The following is a 20,707-nucleotide window of genomic DNA, read 5'->3' as shown; positions in this document are numbered from 1 at the left end:
AGTGAAATCTGCTAAGGGTTTTGTTTTTGTTTTTTTGCTTTCTTCCATTAAAACAACAACAACTAAATTTGGCAGGACTGCAAAATAGGAAGTCACTCTCATCTTTAGCAGTCAAAAATGTGTGTGATGTCTACCATGTCTTTCAGACAAGATGGATAAAGCCTTGTTTGTGTGTCTTCATAATGACTTTGAATGTACCGTCAGTTTGACTTGCAATTGTCTATTGTACTTTGTTCTGGATTTCAGCTTTGCATACCTGTGAACATAACTTCTGAGATGTTTTGTTTATTTTATGTTTCCAACACAGTGTTATTTAAATGTGTATCTTATTTGCAGCCTCCACTAATTATACAGTACTGTAGTTCCAAAGTATAAAGTAAAAAGTTTGGATTATTTTTATACCAGCATCCAAATATTTGATTTCTGGCGTTCTAGTCAGTGTAATAAAAATGACACAATAAAAGTATTAATAATATTCTGAACCTGAGTTTTTATTGGTACATGCAAACAAGACAGCACCCACATCTCAGTTTGCATATGGAGAAAAGTTAAATACGGTAATACATTTCTCAAAAGTCTCCACTGAAAATTTTGAAATCTAGATGTAAAATCCATATTTGAAAAGTATATTATACATTCAGAAAAAGAGAACAGGTGCTTTTTTCATAATCAGAGGATTTTAAAACCTTACAGTAAAAAGAGGGGCAGCCCCTCCCAAAAAATATATTGAGGGGGCCCAAAGTACCTTGGCCCCCAGGAGCCTGAGCCTATGATCAGAACTGGTCTTCCAGATCTTTCTGAGCTGAGGCTGCACACAGTGGTTTACTAGCTTCTTATAGCCTAGGACAGGGATGTCCAACAGGTTGATCGTGATCTACTGGTAGATCCCTGGGAGGTTTTGGTAGATCGTGGTTGATCACTGCATCCCTTTCCTTAGTGTTGGCAAAATTGAACCTGCCCGCCCCTCACCCCGTCCTCCATTGTTGCATGATCTGCAGAACGGAAGATGGAGTTTACTCAGTCAGGCTGTTTGTTTTCCCAGCGATTTGTTGGTTCCTCTCCCCCCCCCTTAAAAAACAGGGCTCCTCCATAAAAAAGCCTCAACCACCTTGACCTGACCCCCCCCCATGGGGGTAGATCACTGCCAGTTTTTAATTCTATAAATAGATCACAGTCTCTTGGGAGTTGGCCACCCCTGGCCTAGGACAACGACGTAAGGCATAATTAGACACACTTACATTCCTGTCCTATTAAATCCAGTAGAAAAAAATGCACTTATTACAGTGGGATTTAGGTGCACCTGTTTTCTGCTGGATTCTTCAGGGAAGATAGCCTATCCATGCTCAAGTTGTATTAAAGTTTTATTAAAATTAATTGATGACATGAGATGCAACTATCTTAAGGCGTATATCTGATTTATTTAAATCTATATTTTTGTTATATAATCATTTTTTGGGTTGACAGTAGGACTATTGCAACCATGGCTCTTCAATAGGAATTACTTATTGAAAGAATATTTAAATCTCTCCTGTCTTTATGAAGTTCAAACCTGCTTGCAAAACAGTAAAATACAACACTATATGAAGCAAACCACCACAAAACAGTAAGAAGCATAATAAAGCATACCTCGGTGTGCTTTATAAGTCAAGTGACTGCCGCTTATTTTGCTGTTATGAATTAGGGTGTTTTATTGTTTGCATTTGCTATGGATTGTTTTATTCATGCCCATTGTTCTCTCTGCCTCAGAGTTTGACTGGGTGAGAGGCAGTTTAGAAATATTTTAAATAATAGGTAAAGCATAATAAAAAGAATGTGAAAAGAACAAATAAGAGCAAACACACAAAGGGTTGTGTATAGTTACAGTAGGCAATAAATTAAAAACTAGTATTTCAGCCTCTAAAGATCTTAACCTTTAGTAAGTTTCTGGCCTTGAAGTGGAAGGACAGAATGCAGGAAGCAAGACCAACCTCTCTTGGTAGGAAGCTTCAAAGTCCAGGTGTGTCAATGAACAATGCTCCACCAGAGCAAAATGGAAGATGCAATTTCTAGTGCAAAAGCAGCAGGTAGGAGAGGGTGTTAAGGTCATATTTGTACATAACCTTCTCTCTCCCAGCCCATCCTTGCTAGTCACTTCTCTGCAGCAGTTTGTCCTGAATATCCTGACCCATCTTTTAGTTGCAGACACAAACCTTTGCCAACCTGGTGCTCTCCAGATGGTTGGACAACTTCCGTCAGTCCCAGCCAGCACACTTGGAAGGCTTTCAGGTGAGCAAAGGTTGGTCTATGAGACTAAATAGTGTGTGTCAATATAATATTGCAAATAAATGGAGCACCTAATTCCAGGGCAATTCGTCTTGAGTTCAAGGTCCTAAGTAGTACAAGGAAACAAAACCAATATTTTGATAGCTGTAAAAAAATAGTAGAGCTTAGTTTCATAGCAATAAACACCTGCTCCAGTCTGTGAAAGCTTAACCTGGAGATAAAAAAACCTGGACTTTAACCACCGGGAAATAATTTGCACGAGAGGCAACATATGGATCGGTGTACAGTTTTCTAGGATGTTCATCCGGATTTGAAATTCGTTGCAGCAACATTAAATTCTTGTTTTACATAGGAGGGTGGTTATGAGACAAAATGACCAAGACTTTGGCAAAGTGTTTAAAGAAGTGCTTCCAGGCACAAGCCCTGATATCCTGAGTTCCTTATGCACCCCATAGCACATTCATCTTAGCGGATAGGCACTTCTGACCCAAATAGACCTGCTTCCTTCACTGAAAAGGATGGGAGAGCCCTTGCAGGTCGAGAAGCAACAAATGTGCACCAGAATTTCTGCACCAGTGAGGAATTTCTTTTACAAGAAGACAGATGTGTTTGAAAAATAACTTCCTACCAGACTCAAATCTGCTATGGGACAGGGTATAATATTCTTCATCATAATGCTCTGGTGCCAGGGCCTGCGCACCCATTAAGGCGAACTAGGCAGTTGCCTAGGGCGTCAAAATGGAGGGGGCGCTAGCCAGGCTTGGGCAGGGGGGTGGGGCGGGCTAGCAGGAGCTTCTTCGCTGTAGCAGAGAGGTGCTGCTTGCCCCTACACCACCCCCGGCTCCTGCTAAAGTAGGCTTTGGTGGGGGGTGGGGCGGGCAAGCAGCAGCTTCTCCGCTGTAGCAGAGAGGTGCTGCTTGACCCCACACCACCCCCACCTCCCGCTAAAGCAGGCTTTGGCAGGGGGGCAGGGGGCTAGTAGGAGCTTCTCCGCTGTAGCAGAGAGGTGCTGCTTGACCCTACACCACCCCCACCTCCCGCTAAAGCAGGCAGGGGTGGGGGGCGCCAGAAGGTGGTCTTGCCTACGGCGCAAAAAAAACCTAGCACCGGCCCTGTCTGGTGCAGGGATATGCTTTAAAATCTCAAGGGTTTTACCGTAACCATCTGCAGAAATGATTTGTGAACTTCTGTTTTGTTTGCCTGCTACCTAGAATCAACAAAGGCGTGTAACACAAGCTGTGAGCTCAGAAAAAGGAAATACAGTAGATTATTTCATTCCTGCTTCCAAGTCTTTCTTTTTCTTTATTTCTGTTTGCTACCTGGTGATTTCAGGACTCAGGGTGAAATTTTATATTGGGCCCTCAATTTTAATCCTTCCTCCCCCAAGTGAATTAGAATAAGATTAAAAATAAATTAAATTAAATGCTTATTATATATGCAGGATAAATTGAGCACATAAGAGGCAAGAGATAGAAATGTGCCCAAGGTCTGAAAAATAATATAACTTTTACTAACATATCAAATACATGTTTCAAATGTGAAATGTCACACTAATATTGCAATATTAGGTTCGCTCAACCCTACACACAGCATAGAAAATGACCTCACTTCCATCCTGGCACTGAGAGCCTGGAGGAGTGCTAGATGAGCCAGCAAAACTGCTTTTGGCTCCTGCTCCCCTAACCTTAGGATTGCAACCTACAGGCATCAATGCCAATCATAAACAAAGAAAGAAAGTCTCTGCTGTACAATCACTATTATACAAATCTTTATAAAGTTTTTTTAAAACAACAACAACAACAACAAACTTAAAATATTGGTATATACTACCAATAAAACAGTGATCAATTTGGATGCCTGCTTACATAAAGTCTTTGGGAGCATGCGGAATACATAAACACCACCCCAACATTTAGTAAGGCACCAGCCATAAATTAAGTGATACAATCCATTCACAGTCCTGACGTCAATAAAAAGTTGACCTCTGGACTGGTAACGATGATCTAAAATATACTAACCCGAAGGGGAGAAAACATTTCCTTGTAGGATTAGCAGGGAGCAACTGCAACAATGAAAGGCTCTGTTCTCCTCACCATTGTATGGTTTATCTTCAGCATGGAGGCAGGTAAGTGGCAACCTTTTATCTGAAAAATGGTTAAATACCAGTTACGTGAGTAACATAAACCCATTGTATTTCTGGGTTCCTTTCCTTCTCTTTAGAAGGACTGCATTTGTTAAATTCTGCATCTCAATTATTAATCCATGATCTATGAACGGCAGTTGTGGTGATTTGCAAAGAAATCCAATTTTTTCCGTTAACTGTTTTGTGTTAACCACCTCTGCAACTTTGCCTTTTAAGTAACTCAGAAGAATAGCTAAGCAATCCAAAGGGATTGTACTTCTGACTACAGTATATGGAAATTCCCCACCTCAACCCCAGTAGAAATTGAACCTACAGTACTGAATTTCCACCCCTGGCTAAACCAGGTGAGGGTAGCCAATGGGTCTCAAACCTTTGGAGAGTTAGGGTCTTCCCCTGCAAGCAAAGACCCAATAGTGGGTCCAATGGTTAGGAAGGTGTTTTCTGCACATGTTGTAGAGGGAAGTGAAGGGTAGATGGGGTTGTCAGACAGGGAGGGTTGCCCATCTAGGAGAAGGAAAACTCTGATCCTAAACCTCCATTGCCTTATGGGATATCTTCAGAAGAAGAAAAAGCTAAGGAGTAAACCCTACACAAATCCAGAGTGGAGTCCCTAAGACGGTTGGATAGAACCTTGTATGCCTCCTTCTGACAACTCCAACAGCCAAGCTAGTGCCAAATGTACTGCTCTGCTTGCCTTTGGGCTACATCTGCGAAGCCCCCCCCCCCCCCGGGGGGGTGTCTTGCCATCTGGGCAGCCCAGGACCTCCATATACACTGCCCAGGCTTCAGCTCTGGGGAGGTTACTTAAGTGCTGCTAATGCAGAGGTATGACACTTAGTTCCAGCACCGAGGGCCTTCTGGTGGTTCCCTCGCTGTGATAAGCCAAGTTACAGGGAACCAGGCAGAGGGCCTTCTCAGTAGTGGCAACCGTCCTGTGGAATGCCCACCCACCAGATGTTAAAGAGAAAAACAACTACCAGATTTTTAAAATACATTTGAAGGCAGCCCTGTTTAGGGAAGCTTTTAATGTTTGACGGACTGTTGTATTTTAATATTTTGTTAGAAGCTACCCAGAGTGGCTGGGGAAACACAGCCAGATGGGTGGGGTATAAATAATAAGTGGTTGTTGTTGTTGTTGTTGTTGTGACTTGACTGCCGGAGGCACAATCCAATGTCTCTTGAGACAGAAGGAAACGAACAATATGTACAGTATGTAGGCCCCAGTTGTAGCTGCATGCAACTAGTAACCACATATGTAACCCCAAGTGGCCCCAGATAGTACTGTGCATTGTTATCTGGATTAAAAAGCTACGTGCAGTCAATGGGACCTGGAAAATCACCAGAATGCAGATAGGGATGAGAATTTTCACCTGTGGCAGTGATGCATGCAATAGCCTCCTCCTAGGGGTAAATCTCCTTTGCTGGAACAGGTTAACAGTTTACAAGAGACACTTCACATCCAAGTGAACTGCTATACTGTGAATGAAGCTTTATCTTTACATCCAGTTTGAAATTTGACTTCCAAATTTACTTGACAGTAACATTGATGTCAACTCTTGTGAGTTTCAGTTTTAGAGTTGTACTTTGCATGATGAAAAAGAGAGAAACATTTGTGGAAAAGCTAAACAAATTTCATGACAATGAACAATGTTATCTTGCTTTTCCTCCGTGTCCTGTCACACTGAGTTGTGCAAAAACCTAACAAGGTTGATTTTTAAGACTACAGAGAACTATGCAACTTTCCCTCCAGTCTTTTGTATTTGATAATAAGTGGAGAACTGTTGTAAGCCACTTTGGGGAGAGCTAACTGTGGAAATGTGGTTTATAACTAAACTAAACTAAACTAAACTAAACTAAACTAAACTAAACTAAACTAAACTAAACTAAACTAAACTAAACTAAACTAAACTAAACTAAACTAAACTAAACTGTCTGTTTAGTAAAAATGGCCCATAAGCGAACACAGTGGTTCTCAAAGGGTGTGGTGTGCCATGGTATGGTATGGTGTGGTATGGTATGGTATGGTATGGTATGGTATGGTATGGTATGGTATGGTATTAGAATAATTTGGGGAGATATACAACCAGAAACAGTATCCACACCTTTCTTCAAGAGCATTTGCTATTCTTCTACAGTTAGGGGCTCCAGGAAGCAAAACAATTGGCATACAAAGAGACATTGATTAAATCCGAGTCAGGTGAAAGTAAGAGAGTTTATATTAGCCAAAGGCCCCATGGTGATTTTAAGTAGGCGAAGCCTGTCTCTTGTCTGTGTCAATAAAGATGTTTGGTGGGATTCTGCCTTGGGCGTGTGCAGCCTGGCCTCTTCTTAGCTTTCCTCTACTAGGAAATCTAGACCCTTTGGAAGCAAAGTGCACTAAGGAAACAATCATAAAATGGCAGGGGATCTTTGTTCTCCTGACAACATTATATAGCAAGCACTTGTGAAATAAAGGTGAAGTCCACTTCTCCAGACAGTTGCTGGAAGTTATTCTTAACCACTGAGGTCACATGTGTCTCGATAGATAATCCAGGGTCCAAGACAAGGAATACACCCAACTGTATACCTGAACCTTCATGTGAAGTGTAAATCAGCTAACAGGGACCATGGCAGAAAATTCCCGTTTTCAGGTCACTGCCCTGGGATATTCTGTAGACTGCAGTGCCATGAGTTAAGTTTCTCCAGATGATCTAAGTGATCTTATAGGTCTATACAGGAGCAGGCAAACTTTCAGACAAGTTGGTCCCAAATTGTTCAGGGCTTTATATGTTACTAAAAAGACCTTGAATGTAGCCCAGCAACCTTATGATAAGAGACACAATTCATTTCCTTAACAGCAGTAACAGGAAATACAGGTAGAATGTTTACATCATCCTTGTGTGCCAATATCAGATTAGGAGATCTCAGTTTGTTTCAGGTATCATGTGTTTATTAGTCATTCTTCTTAATGTGAGTATAATATAATTGGGTGTGGTCTTGCAGAGCCTCTTAACTATATAGGGAATAAAGTCAGGGCACACAGAAAAATGAGTCTTTTTAAATAAAAAAAATATTGGAAAGAGTCTGGTTTTAATTGCCCCTTTGATAAAATGTGTCACAGTTCACCTGCAAGTCAGACTACTGGTCCACTCAGCTCAGTATTGTCTATAGCTGTGGCTCTCCAGGGTTTCAGGAAAGATCTGAGCAGATGCACAGCATGAATGTGATCTTTGATCAGCTTTGCTACTTGATTCTGAGGTGTCAGTTGTGGGTGAGATAACATTTGATCAGTTCCGAATAATGTCATGGTGACACTCTTTTTTTCAGGATACAGAACTTTCTACCATTATTCATTCTTTGATAGCCTTCCATTTTGATTATTGAAATGTACTACTCTTTGTGGAACTGTTCTGATTTGTAACCTGCATCTTGTGCAGAATTCTCCAACTTTTAGTGGAGAAAGCCTCAGAGCGCGTACAACTCCTTTCCTTACCAGCTGTGTCTGTACTGATGCTAAATTTTATACTGAATCACTGCTGAAAGAACACACTTACCCTGGATATAATCACACTGAAAGTCTTGAATTTATGAAAATAAAAAAGCCAGGTTCATTACAGGATAGTATATTCATTATACTTCTTTCTAGCTAAGATGGAAATATTAAAGGAGCCATGTTTGCTCTTTGTTCTCAGCAGGAGGGCACACAAAAGATCGCTCCTTTAACAAGCTAAGAATGAAGAAGTAGGAAGTAGGAAATGAGCTGCCTAGCACCTGAGGGAAGATCAGCACAAGAACAGTCTAGGAAAATTGGAGGTTCTTCTCTATCTAGCCTCTTCATGCAGGTGTATCAGCCTATAGTGCAAGCTGAGTTGCAGCCCAACATTTTCAACAGCCTGCTGAATGGCTTCCAGGACTAGTTCAACAGGGTGGTTTTATTCTCCAAAGCTGCAACGGTCCTGGGCTCCGCATACCTAGAGGAAGGCCACATATTTGCTTCATCTACTGTGGAACAGTTGGGCAGGGTGTACTTTAGGTCCCATCCTTCAAAACAGGGGGGTTCAACATGTGGCCCAAGAGCTGCATGTGGCCCGTGAAGTCTTTTTAGTGGCCCTCAGCCACTGTGATTTGGGAAGGAGGCGTGAGGGCTCTGGCAGGGTCCTAGAGTCCTCCTGTCTCCTCAAGGCCTAGTTCATGCTTTCCCAACTTTGGGAAGCAAGTGAGAGGGCTTTAGGACCCTGCCAGAGGCTCAAACCTCCTTCCCCAAACCCAGCGCCTCCTTTACCTGACCTTGGGAAGGCAGCACAAGGGCTGGCAGGGGCATGTCAAATTTTGGCCTTGGTCTCCCCCTTGCACGACAAGGCAGTGTGTGGCTTGGGGATTCTGTGTCTAAGTACTCCTGTGGCGCACTTAGTATGAAAAGTTGGGCCAACCTGTTCTAATAGGGTAGAGTAGCTGCTTTGCAGGCGTCTCTAGGTAGGGCTAGGAAAATGCTGTTGCCAGTTAGCATAGAGTAGACTATGTTGAGCTAGATGCACTAGTGGTCTGATTCAGTATAAGCTTCCTATGTTACTATGTTTTTGTACATCTGTCCTGGGCATGAAATTTTGAAATATAATTTGTAATTGTGTACTATTTGTTCTCTACATTTTCAAATATTTGGTTGTTTTTTTAATGATTTGATGTTTTGCAGTTTGTCTATTTTAGACTGTTCCACAGTATAAAATTTGATGTTCTGAGCATTATTTTGGAGTGAAATATTTTGTAAATATATTTTAATTGAAGTACAGTCCAGCTCTTACACATGACAAGGCCTCAGGCTCACTCACCTTCCAGTATTGCACACAGAGCCTTAAGTGAGAACTGTGGCCGATGTGCATATGTATCAGGGGTTGGCAACATTTTTTGAGGCTGGACCGGTCCACTGCCCAGCAGACCTCTTGGTGGGCTGAAGCGTGCGCACTCGTGCGTGCGCTCAAACTATTTCCGGTGCTTTTTCTGGTTGGAAGAGTGCTGGAAATAGTGTGTGCGCATGCACATGGGTGCTCTTCCATCCTGGAAGTGCGCCGGAAATAGCGCGTACGCACACGTACAGGCGCTCCTCCAGGTGAGGAGTACCCGTGCGCATGCACACACGCTATTTCCGGCACTCTTCCGACCTAGAAGTTGGTCCCCATGGTGAGGAAAAAATGGCGCCACAAAAAAGAGCATGGAATCCCAACACCAATCCATGGAACAGCCGTGGGACAGTTCCAAGAAGCTCATGGGCTGGAACCGGCTCATGAGTATTAGGTTTCCGACCTCTGATATATATGTACATGAGTAGACCCCACTCTGACAACCTGTCCACTCCCTTTTCTTGGCATATGTATCACATGGGACCAGGGCCTCTTCATACAGGTGTTTACATCCATAGTCTCTGAAAGTGCTGCCTGTGTGGTGGAATTCATGTAGGCTTGAGGCCCACTCCCACAGCCCACTAGAGACAATATGCATGGCCTAAACACTGGACCACAACTCCGCTATGGCCGAAACAAATGACGCTACATTAATTATTCTAGATTTGCATAAGTGTACTTGCTTATGACACTAGTTCTCTTACTCTTTCTGTGAGTGAGGACTGTAATTGTTATTTGTTGTTTAGATAGATAGATAGATTAGACGCACAGAGATGTGGTGCTTTTCTCCCCTTTTATTTGTTTTTCCTTCAGGAGCAGCAAGTGCCTCCACGCCCACAGAAACATCGAGTGTCTCCACGCCCACAGAAACATCGAGTGACTCCATGCCCACAGAAACATCGAGTGACTCCACGCCCACAGAAACATCGAGTGACTCCACGCCCACAGAAACATCGAGTGACTCCACGCCCACAGAAACATTGAGTGACTCCACGCCCACAGAAACATCGAGTGCCTCCACGGCCACAGAAACATGGAGTGACTCCACGGCCACAGAAACATCGAGTGACTCCACGCCCACAGAAACATCGAGTGACTCCACGCCCACAGAAACATCGAGTGACTCCACGCCCACAGAAACATCGAGTGACTCCACGCCCACAGAAACATCGAGTGACTCCACGCCCACAGAAACATCGAGTGACTCCACGCCCACAGAAACATCGAGTGATTCCACGCCCACAAACTCATCTGATGCTCCAACTTCCACAAACGCAACAACATCAGGTAATCATCATTACACAACTGCTTCCTGGCTTGTTTTGCTCAAAATAACCAGACACTAACTAAATTGCAAAGTATATTGTATAACAAGGATGTCTGCTTTTGTGACAGAATATTTCCCCCTCTTCTCCCTGCCCCTGGCATATCCCCCAAATCTGCTTGGGGTGTGTGTGTCATACAACTCTTTGGAGCAGATATGGGGGTGGTGAGGGGCATGTACAGGGGAGGAGAGGGGAGGAAGCCCCATTGTGCACTCTCAATGGATCTGGTGGGCTTTTTAAGTTCTTCCAATGTATAATCTATAAGGAGGGGTGGAAATCCTGGTTCTCATTATGGTTTTCATTTTAGGACCCCCTACTTGTGCTGACCAACCATGTGCATATGCTGCTGCATGTATCGATCTGTTCCAAAGCTTTTCATGCCAATGTCCTTATGGATTTTACTATAAGAACACATCAGGTTGCCAACAAGGTGAGTTGTGCATTTATTTATCTCTCGTGTGGCTCTGTTCAAATGAATAGAAATGCTTCTGTTACGATGCTTCTGCTTTAGTGAATGCTGAACATGTCTGAAGAAAACACTAATATGCATCCATTCACCAATGCCTAGCATTCTCTCTCTTTCTTAACACAAATCCTAGAATCATGAATTTTCTTCTGTTTCTTGTCTAACTCAGGACAATATATCCTTTTCAAAACAAGCATACATTGACAAATTTCAAGTCTAGCGTGTAGCTACAGCTAATACAGGGCTGATTTTCCAGACGTTATATGACTAATATAAGATCCATTGTAATTTTAGGCAAAGTATTTCCAGGAGAATTCACTCTGATGCAACCATATAATCCAGCTATGGAAAATATTCAGTCTGAAGTTTATGCAGCTTTGTACCACAATGTCACCAACATTGTAAGTTTCTTTCATTGTATATCCTCTTTGTTATATAAACTAATACTCTGCATCTTGTTCTTTTTCTGTTAAAGACATAGGTGCATATATATATTTCTTGCTATTCATAGATATATCAGAGCAAGTATGATTAAACTGCATAGAGAAAAAGTTCACCGAGGGTGCTTTTTGACATATACATTATAACCAGATTTTGTCTGCATGTGCAGATACTACTTTTATTTAAACTGACATTTTCTCCTATAGCTGAGAAACAGGTTTGTGTCATGCAAGCTTACTTAATATGCAGAAAATGCCACTTAATAATTGTATAAAAATGATACTCTTGTCTATAGCCTTGTGATATATCTAGGCTATTTCCATGCATAAAAAACCTCCTTCGAATTGCCTTCAAATTTGAGGGGCAGTTTGTACCCAATCAAGCCTAGTGGCTGTAAGGCAAGACTGATTGGAAGTAGCTATGAAGTTCTAGAAAATAAAGGGAAAGAAGAAGGCCAAGTTCAGGCCCGACAATTCCTTTTAAAGAGCCTATCACCTTGCCCCTTCTCAAGATCTCTCTGGGCCATGCCAAATAAGGAAGCCCTGTGAGAACCTGGTAACACTTGATCCCTCTCCTAGCCATGGCAGAGACTGCACTGCCCCACAAGCCAGCTCCCCCTTTGATTATTCACTTGGCGATTGACTTGATTGGAAGAGGTGATGAAGTTCTGAAATGGTGCAAACCTCACCATCAATTTATACAAGACACCACTGAACATAAATAGGGGAGGAAACTAATCCAATGGACAGTTCAGATATGTGTGTAAATATCAGATTTATTTTTGCACATACATTCTGTTGATTTTTTTTAATAATTTAAAACCTGTGTGTGCTTCCAGAGCAGCAGTTCCAAAACTCTTTTCTCTTGATGCACCACTTATGATTTGCACGTTGTACAAATTGTAATGCACTATGCTAGGTGTGGTATGATTTTAAATAGTGTTTCCTTGCTTCTTTTATGGTATTGCATTGTCATTTACATTCCATAGAATTCAAACTCTAATACAATAAAACACAACATAAGAAATAAAAGAAGCAATACAAATAAAAGAAACAATATGGTATAATTTAAAATCAATTTGAGTACATCTGAATGAAGCTGAATGGTGGTCCATTTCTAGAGCTATCATTATAACATCTGTGAGCTACTCAGCAACTCAGTTTGCCTTAAGCAAAACCATGGTCAAGCAGAGTTTGTTGTTACATGCAAATGCAGTTTATTCCCAGTTTTCTTCCTACCTTTTACATCACATCTGAAAATAAATTTGTAATATGGAGGCAAGAGTGGAAATGAAAGAGTACTGCCTTGGGAAGCATGTAGAAGAATGGGTAAGGGGATTGAAGACATAATAATATATTCAGCTACTTAGAGCTCCACACAAGTGAGCTCTGTAAATGTTTTTATCTTTGCTTGCAATGTGTCAGTTGCGTGGCAATGTCCCTCCCCTCCCCGTGGAAATAATGACACTGACACATTGTATAAATTTAATGAGCGAAAAGGCCACAACTTTATTGGTTACAGATGTTGAGCAGTATTGGCTTAGGCATTGGACCCTATCAGACTATATCCGACCCCAACCCATGCTTTGGAAATCTGGGGTTAACCACCAGAAAGGAGCCCAGTGATGCGTATCAACCGGAACTCCCCCTGTGATCACCGTTAGGGGCGTGCCTTAGGCCCTCACCTCCCTAGGCTTCGGACAGGGCCACACCCCCAGAATCCTTTAACGGAATACCCTTCAAAATGAGGGGCAGGTGATGGCACTATCTCCCCTCCTCACCTCTATAGAGATTTTCCAATGCCTAACCGCCAAACCAAGAGTTGTGACGAATTGCTACGAGGTAGGTGGATATTCTACCAATTGCGCAGGGGCTGAACCCAGCCCCTGCACGTGTGATCGGGTTGTGACGCCCGCAAATCCACCTCCTGCTCAAGGGCGGAAGTGGCCTTGCCATCTTGTAAGAAGTCGTTTGCTGACTCGGGTAGAGCCTCTACGCTAGCTTTCTGGTAGTTGTTTACTGCAAGCAGTAGTATAGTGTTCTAGGGTTGCAAGGGGTTGACTCATTCTATAGCAGGCTCTCTGCCTCCAGCACCCTAGAGGTGCCCAATCAGCATGAAAGGTGAACTTTTAAGCTACTGTTTGTTCCGAAAACTAAGCATTCAAGAACACTTAAAACACAAGGTGCTTCTGTTTCAAGAGAATGGTGTGCAAGTTCTAAATAAAACCTACTGTCTAAAAAAATTAAAACATACATCAAAACACTTGGCAATAGAAACACTCAAGCAATGTTCAGAGTCCAAATGCCTTCTAAAATAAAAACCATTTTAACCTGAAACTTTGCAGGGACTGTGCCTGCCTGATTTCTAATGAGAGGGAATTCCATAGAGTTGTGCCTACTGTATTGGAGGCATGACTTATTACTGAAATGACTCACAAGTTGTGCTTCTGGTCCATGGGAGACCTCTAAGAAATAGGGGACTGGAGGGGGTACATGGGTTACTGCTTTGGGATTCAGTTTCGCACTTGACATTTCCCCAACCCCCATCTATTTTCTATATTTCCTGCCTCCTTTAAACTGATCCTTATTTTTATTCATGTTTTACAGTTCAGTGAAATATTCAAAGATGAGAAAAGTTACCAGGAAACAATAATCATAAGCATAAAGTAAGTACGGCAAGTTTAATATATACATAGCCAGTAGCGCCTTCAACAAAATGTTACAGTGTAGAATGTTCCTAGTTAGGATTCCAGCTTATGCCCTTTTCAAGGATATGCCTTCCTGTCCCGTCCCGTCCCGTCCCGTCCCGTCCCGTCCCCCCGTCCCTGGTTTTCTGGTTTTCTACCTCTGACTGTCAGCCACCATTTTGAGGCCAGTAAGCACACTCAGTATTCATCAGACTCCCCACCACCCCGCAATTAGGGTTCTTTTTCGAAACATTTTTTTTTTGCACTTTTGCAAATCTTGGGGGTTTCCCCTATCCTGCAGATACCTCCCTCTGTGCTTGGATGGTGTCATTGTTTTGGCTACATAAGGAGCCACACTTGGAAGAATCAAGTTTGCTAGTACTCTAGAGCAGTGGTTCCCAATTAGCTAATTACTGAGGACCCCATTTTTCAAAAGCCAAACCACCGACTCTCTACTTTTGAAAATTTCGATAACTCTATGGTAGTTACCTCTGCAAAGCAATTTTTTGAACAAAATGTGGGGTAGCCCCTCATAAGGCATCATCTAATGAATAATATGTTAGGTCACTTAGCTAGTGTCTACAGTAGTGTTTGGGTGGACCAAGGGTCTGACTTGGTGTAAGGTATCCATATATATACTTTGGCTGTGTATATTGCTAACGTATCTCTAAGATATGTATGTATATACATTTCAGATCATCTACACAAGCATCGAAACGGCTGAGTAAGGATGAAGCCGCAAGCAACATCAACATTACATTAATCAATTTGTTTGATATAAACACAAAGGTAACACCTCAAGTATGGATGGAGAAGGTTGATAGTTCGAATAGGATCAAGTTCTACCGGAGTAAGTACCGTACCCTTTTCATAATCCTTACATGATCCTACACCAGTGTTATTACTAAGTAGTCTGTAGAGAAATCCCTATCCCCAAAGTGCTCCTTCTGCTGAATGGAATGCTCTCGTTCCTCCTTCCTCTTGAGACCAAAGTCCTATTCTTCCCAGTAGTAGATACCTATTACTTTAATTGCTGACATGAACCGCGACCACTCAATCAAGTCCAGCTTAGCAGAGATAGGTGAATTTAATTATTCCACCTCTTAGGGGGGACATTAAAAAGCAATAGCACTGAGTTCATTTCCTGCCTATAAAAAAGCAACAACCCCAAGTTCTTCCTGTTGGTTACACAATTATACTGTTGCTGCTCCCTATAGATAAGTTTTTGCACCCCAGAACCCCAGTTGCTGTTATTCTATAATTCGCAAGAGCATGACAATGCTGTTCTCAAGTCAAGACTTTCTGTGACAGAACCTGTTTGCTGTCTAAATTATTACTATGTTAATAGTAGTTTTTAGTGGGTGTGTATGTGAGATCTTACACAAAATCTCCTGCTGCTGCTCCGTTGTACCAGAAAGTTTCAATCTTAATCTGAGAATTAAGTATCTTTCCTATACTTTCACTCCCAAAGCAGTATATTGTTAAATGTTTTACCTGAGGTTTGGAGGACAAGAGTCTGCTGTTAAGTTGTGCTTAACATATAGAAATAACTGTTGCTGAAAGTGGTGTTGCTCTCTTTGCTGTTGCACTCTGTAATAGATCTATCACAGTGTGCTGTTTACGGCTGTGATGAAAAAACTACAACATGCAGCGACACAAACAGTGATGCTCATCCTACCTGTGAATGTGATTCACATCTTGTCAAGAAGAACCCTGAGGACAAAGCTTGTTTACGTAAGGCCTTATCACAGATGTGTGTGCTTTCTTTCTCACCCTTCTCACCTCTGCTTTCAGCCCTCATTTGGCTCCTTCAGACTGCTTATTTATTGAGCATTTATCCCAAACTGCACCCACCCTGAATATTTTATCCCATAGCATTTCTCTTACTTTCCCCCTTCCCTTCCTTTATGTCTGGGGCTCATAGCTGAATTTACAAAGCTGTTTACGGTATTTTGTCTTCCCAATTTTGCCCTACATATCCATTTCCAGTGGAGTATAATGGAAGTTAAGCACTCCTTTCCTTGTCATTTGCTTCCAGAAAAAGAAAAAGAAAAAAGTTTGCATCCCCCTTAACCTGGAAATGTTTTGCACTGTAATTTTCCTGCCACATATTTTGTGTTTGTGCAGCAAGTACTTTTGATTTCCATTGGTACGGTACAATGCTATATATATTTGACTATCTCTCATTTTCCACTTTCAATGCAGTTTGTAATTCCACTCAGTGCTCTGAAGAAAAGAATCAACACTGTATTATGAAAGTGGAAAACGTTCCAGAGTGTCGGTGTCTGTCTGGTTTCCAAGAAGAGGGTGACAAATGTCAGAAGTAAGAAGCTTCTCTCTGGCCTTTCCCAAAGCAGGAGTAGGAAATCTCAGGCCCACAGACTAAATACAGCTGTTTAGGTCTTTCTGTCTGACCCTCGGGATTCTGCCCAGGCCATACCTGTCCCCAAACAACCTCTTGCTCCTCCCACTTTTTGCTTCTGGCTCTGCCTGCCACTGGCATGTGGGATGAAGCCTTTGAACTGGAAATAATTCTCTACTCCTGCTCTAAGTGCTTTGATGTTTTGCTACAGGGAGGATAAAGATGTGAAGGCATGGGGGGTGCTGAGGACCCCCCCCCATTTTTTCCATTTCCCCCAATTTGTTACTGAAAGAAAGAAAAATGGGGGGCACAGAAAATTGGAGAGGGGTTAATTAGAGTGGCAGTGGCCTCTTGAGGCTGTGATGGCCAGAAAAGATCATTTGGGCTATAGAAAGACAAGTGTGTCAGTCTCTCTGTTCTATTTCTTCTTGGTAGTTACTATCACCATATGGACAATCCCCATATAGTCTGGATGTTATGTAGTCACTTTGGGTAACTTTTTCTTTGTTTTTAGGTGTGCTTTTGGCTACTCTGGGGAAGACTGTAAAGAAGGTAAGCATGAATTTGGGGTGGTTTTTATATAAAGCCTAGAGCCATTACCAGCAAGTTGAGCAGAGTCCATAGTAACAGAATTAGGACAATGAATTCACAGCAATAAATATACCTTCACCCAATATTTTTTGTGTTGACTAGGGGCGGGGCAGGGCGGGATTTAATTCAGTTTGTGTTTAAAGGCAAATTTACTGAATTTGCACATTTCAAAACAATATGTGAACTGAAACACAGCTATCCTTCACACTTCTCCAAATTTTGCAGTGATGTTTTTCAGCTTAGTAATGTGTACAATAATGCATGCATTAGAGTAAATTGTACATATAAATGTCTATATTAGAGAAAATAACATACAAATATGCATTATATTGAGGAAAATAGCTTGCAAAAATGTGTATATTGGTCAAAACTGCATACAAAATCCTGTTCATTAGGATAATTTTACACTAAAATGCCCAATAATTTTCATAATTAGATTTTTGAAATCCCACAAAAATTGCTGAAAATATGAGAACTGAAAGTTGACAGATTTGTCCATTCCTACTTCTGAATAGCTGAATGTTTTCATCTTATAAAACATGTTATGTATATATTGCAAGAGGGTCATGTGTGCAATAAAATAAAATAAACAACTATCTGACTCTTAGAAGACACCTGAAGGCAGCCCTGTTCAGGGAAGTTTTTTAATGTTTGATGTTGTATTGTGGTTTAATTTGTTGGAAGCTGCCCAGAATGACTGGGGTAACCCAGTCAGAAGTGCGGCATATAAATAACAAATTATCATCATCATCATTCTCTTTTCAGTTTACCTGGCAGCCCTCGTAGGAGTATCTGTTGCGTGTGGAGTTGTTATTATAGTCTTAATTGGAGTGCTCATCTACAAAGTAATCAGGTACAAATGAAGATTCTTTGAGTTGTCTGAATATGCGTAACGGTAAAGTTTATAACACTGGGTGGCCACTTGAGTCTAACTTCCCCTATTGAATTTGTATCAAAATACTGTAAGAGAACAACTTGGGCTTCCTGGTGGACACAGGCCTACTCCTGTATCCCCAGTAGCAGCTGTCGCCAAAAATATTCATTTATCATCTTAAGCTGATACAATCAGCTGCACCCTGCCTGGCCATTGTTTTGCGTGGCAGCACTATTTGTGATTATTCATTATCACTCATTTCAGGGAAGTGTCCAATTTGCATTTTTGGGAATAAGGTAAAGGTAAAGGGACCCCTGACCATTAGGTCCAGTCGTGTCCGACTCTGGGGTTGCGGCGCTCATCTCGCGTTAATGGCCGAGGGAGCTGGCGTACAGCTTCCGGGTCATGTGGCCAGCATGACTAAGCCGCTTCTGGCAAACCAGAGCAGCGCACGGAAACGCCGTTTACCTTTGCGCCGGAGCAGTACCTATTTATCTACTTGCACTTTGATGTGCTTTCAAACTGCTAGGTGGGCAGGAGCAGGGACCGAGCAACGGGAGCTCACCCCGTCACAGGGATTACCGCCGACCTTCTGATCAGCAAGCCCTAGGCTCTGATCAGCCACAGTGCTACTCGCGTCCCTATTTTTGGGAATACAGGAAGGCTATTCAGGGTATGGAAAAGACCAAGATGTGTTCATCTCTTTCTTTCTTTCTTTCTTTCTTTCTTTCTTTCTTTCTTTCTTTTTCTTTCTTTCTTTCTTTCTAGAAGAAATAAAGAGCCTTCACTTGAAAGAAGGAGCTTGCTACAAAACGATTATTCAACCACAAGAGAAACTCCTGGAAATGGCTCTTACACCAACCCTGCTGTAAAGCAGAGGATGTTCCCCAGGGTCCAAGCTGGAAATCCTGCAGGGGCAACCAGAACAACCACAGCTAACCAAGGAAGCAATTTCCGTGAAGCAGGCACAGCAAACAAGGCTTACGTTCCTGAGCGGGACTATGATGACGACAATGTAAGTGGCTGCTTTAGGAGAGATTCATGCTGCTCATTTCTAATGCACTGTTGTGCCTTTCACAGTTCCGGATTATTATTATTATTACTGTTACAGCTACTACAATTCCTTTCTGTACTATTTTTCAGCACAAAAGTCCCTGCAGCGGAAAACAACCTATTAAAACAAAATATACAATAGAGTAAAATAAGTTGCCATAAAATATAAGATGGCAAAGCCACAACATGGGAGGGGGGGAGAAGACTTCCCAAGCTAGTAGAATTAAGGGTGCTCTCACCCACCTACCCACCCTAAATATTTGCCCATTGATTCAGTTTATTTTGTAAACTGCTTAGAAGCTATCTCCCCTTTTTGCCAAGCTGCAATATCCCATCTCCTTGAGCTGTTTAGCTATTGCTGGTGTCACCAGTACCTGGAACCTGAGCGATGGCTACACAATCTACAATATCTTCTCTCTTTTTCCACTGTTGATTGGACATTTGCTTTTCATGCAATGAGTCAAAGAAAAGAGCCAGAGGGTTAGCAGTTCTTGCTTTGGAAGCCTTGAACGGTTGACAGCATTTCTACCTGGGAACTGAACTCTAATGGGAAAATCAACACATAGCTTCCTTAGAGCAATGATCCCCTGGACAGATTCCTGCCTTACCTTGTCACTAATATTGGCTCTTGCTGTGGGACACCTAGTGAATTTGGATAACTAGCGTTGAACATTGCAGTTTAGGTAACATGGGAAATAATCTTAATAACACAATTATAGCAATAAAAGTGATACTTAATGAAGTATTTGTGGCTTGTTAGCACAGAAATGACTTTTAGCTTTTAAAGGTGTGACTAGTGGAAGGAGACAGAACAAGCATGTTTTGTAATATATATGGCTATTTTTGTGACTGCATCTATCCCTTTTAAATTATTTTCCCCCTTTTTAATAGAATCCCTGGCTTGAAATGTCATCAAGAGACAGATTCTGAGTCCAGCCATAAGAGACTGTGGATGTTTGTGAATGCGAACATTACTGAGAAGCCAACACACGTTTCTCCTGAACCGCTTTGTGAAACTGCTGTTTGGTAATTAGAGTGCTCACAATACAGAAGAAGAATCCTGCTAATCACTTCTGAAGGATCGACATGCCACCTAAATGGCACTAGCTCTACTCTCAGTCCAGAGAAAGGCTGATTCTTTTTTTTCTTGTCTTTTTTTAAATGTTTTTTTTTTAAAGTATTGTTTTCAACAAATATTACCTGTATCTCTGCCTTAGAAACTAGGTGAACAGTCCAGGCAACACAAGTCGGTGACGTGGCCTCTGTAATGTACTATTAATCACTTTAACTTGGTATATATCTCCAGCAGCATGCCGAAGCACAAAACCCCCCTTTTAAAATTATTTTGTAAATAAATATAGTTGCAATGCCCTGTGTTGTCATTGCTACCTCTCTAGGGTAAACATGCTACACAGTGGTTTTTTATTGGTCAGTGCTAACCTCCCCCAAAGTAGGGAAGGTGTTCATGACCAAACCAAGCCTATCGGTGTGTGTGGGTGCACAACTGTCTTCAATAAAGATCCCAAGAGTAGTATTACCAGTTCCCCAAAATTAGCTGTTAACTCTGGAATCTATACAGCACAATGTGTGTACTTGTACCTGCCTCGACCCGTTGCTGATGGTTTGTAGG

The 20,707-nt window shown here is 41.9% G+C and overlaps 1 protein-coding gene and 1 long non-coding RNA gene across 3 annotated transcripts; both read left to right on the top strand.

Annotated features, from left to right (window-relative positions):
* Nucleotides 1-10,282: 10,282 nt before the first annotated feature.
* LOC117054392 lies at nt 10,283-14,197 on the top strand. The gene is made up of 3 exons (XR_004427485.1): nt 10,283-10,566; nt 10,912-11,471; nt 14,118-14,197. It is a non-coding gene; the product is annotated as an uncharacterized LOC117054392 (long non-coding RNA).
* Nucleotides 14,198-16,341: 2,144 nt separating this feature from the next.
* MUC13 (mucin 13, cell surface associated) lies at nt 16,342-20,232 on the top strand. 2 transcript variants are annotated; one of them, XM_033163158.1, is made up of 5 exons: nt 16,342-16,520; nt 17,074-17,111; nt 17,916-18,003; nt 18,796-19,039; nt 19,969-20,232. In XM_033163158.1, exons 1-5 carry the CDS (start codon nt 16,357-16,359, stop codon nt 20,005-20,007), a joined length of 573 nt encoding a protein of 190 aa, XP_033019049.1. In that variant the 5' UTR covers nt 16,342-16,356; the 3' UTR covers nt 20,008-20,232. The 2 variants fall into 2 exon arrangements, with proteins under 2 accessions (XP_033019049.1, XP_033019039.1); XM_033163148.1 differs by having other exon boundaries at nt 18,793-19,039.
* Nucleotides 20,233-20,707: the final 475 nt, after the last annotated feature.

Source organism: Lacerta agilis, chromosome 1, assembly GCF_009819535.1.
Source record: "Lacerta agilis isolate rLacAgi1 chromosome 1, rLacAgi1.pri, whole genome shotgun sequence".
In the NCBI taxonomy this organism is placed as follows: domain Eukaryota; kingdom Metazoa; phylum Chordata; class Lepidosauria; order Squamata; family Lacertidae; genus Lacerta; species Lacerta agilis.
Note: the sequence above shows the minus strand (reverse complement) of the source record. Positions and strands in the feature narration are given on the sequence as shown.

Bases quoted from the DNA above. Each gene is read 5' to 3' on its own strand.
- MUC13 (XM_033163148.1), top strand. From the start codon at position 16,357: ATGCTATATATATTTGACTATCTCTCATTTTCCACTTTCAATGCAGTT. The intron at 16,521-17,073 runs GTAAGAAGCTTC...CTTTGTTTTTAG, and splicing joins GAGGGTGACAAATGTCAGAA to GTGTGCTTTTGGCTACTCTG. The intron at 17,112-17,915 runs GTAAGCATGAAT...TTCTCTTTTCAG, and splicing joins TGGGGAAGACTGTAAAGAAG to TTTACCTGGCAGCCCTCGTA.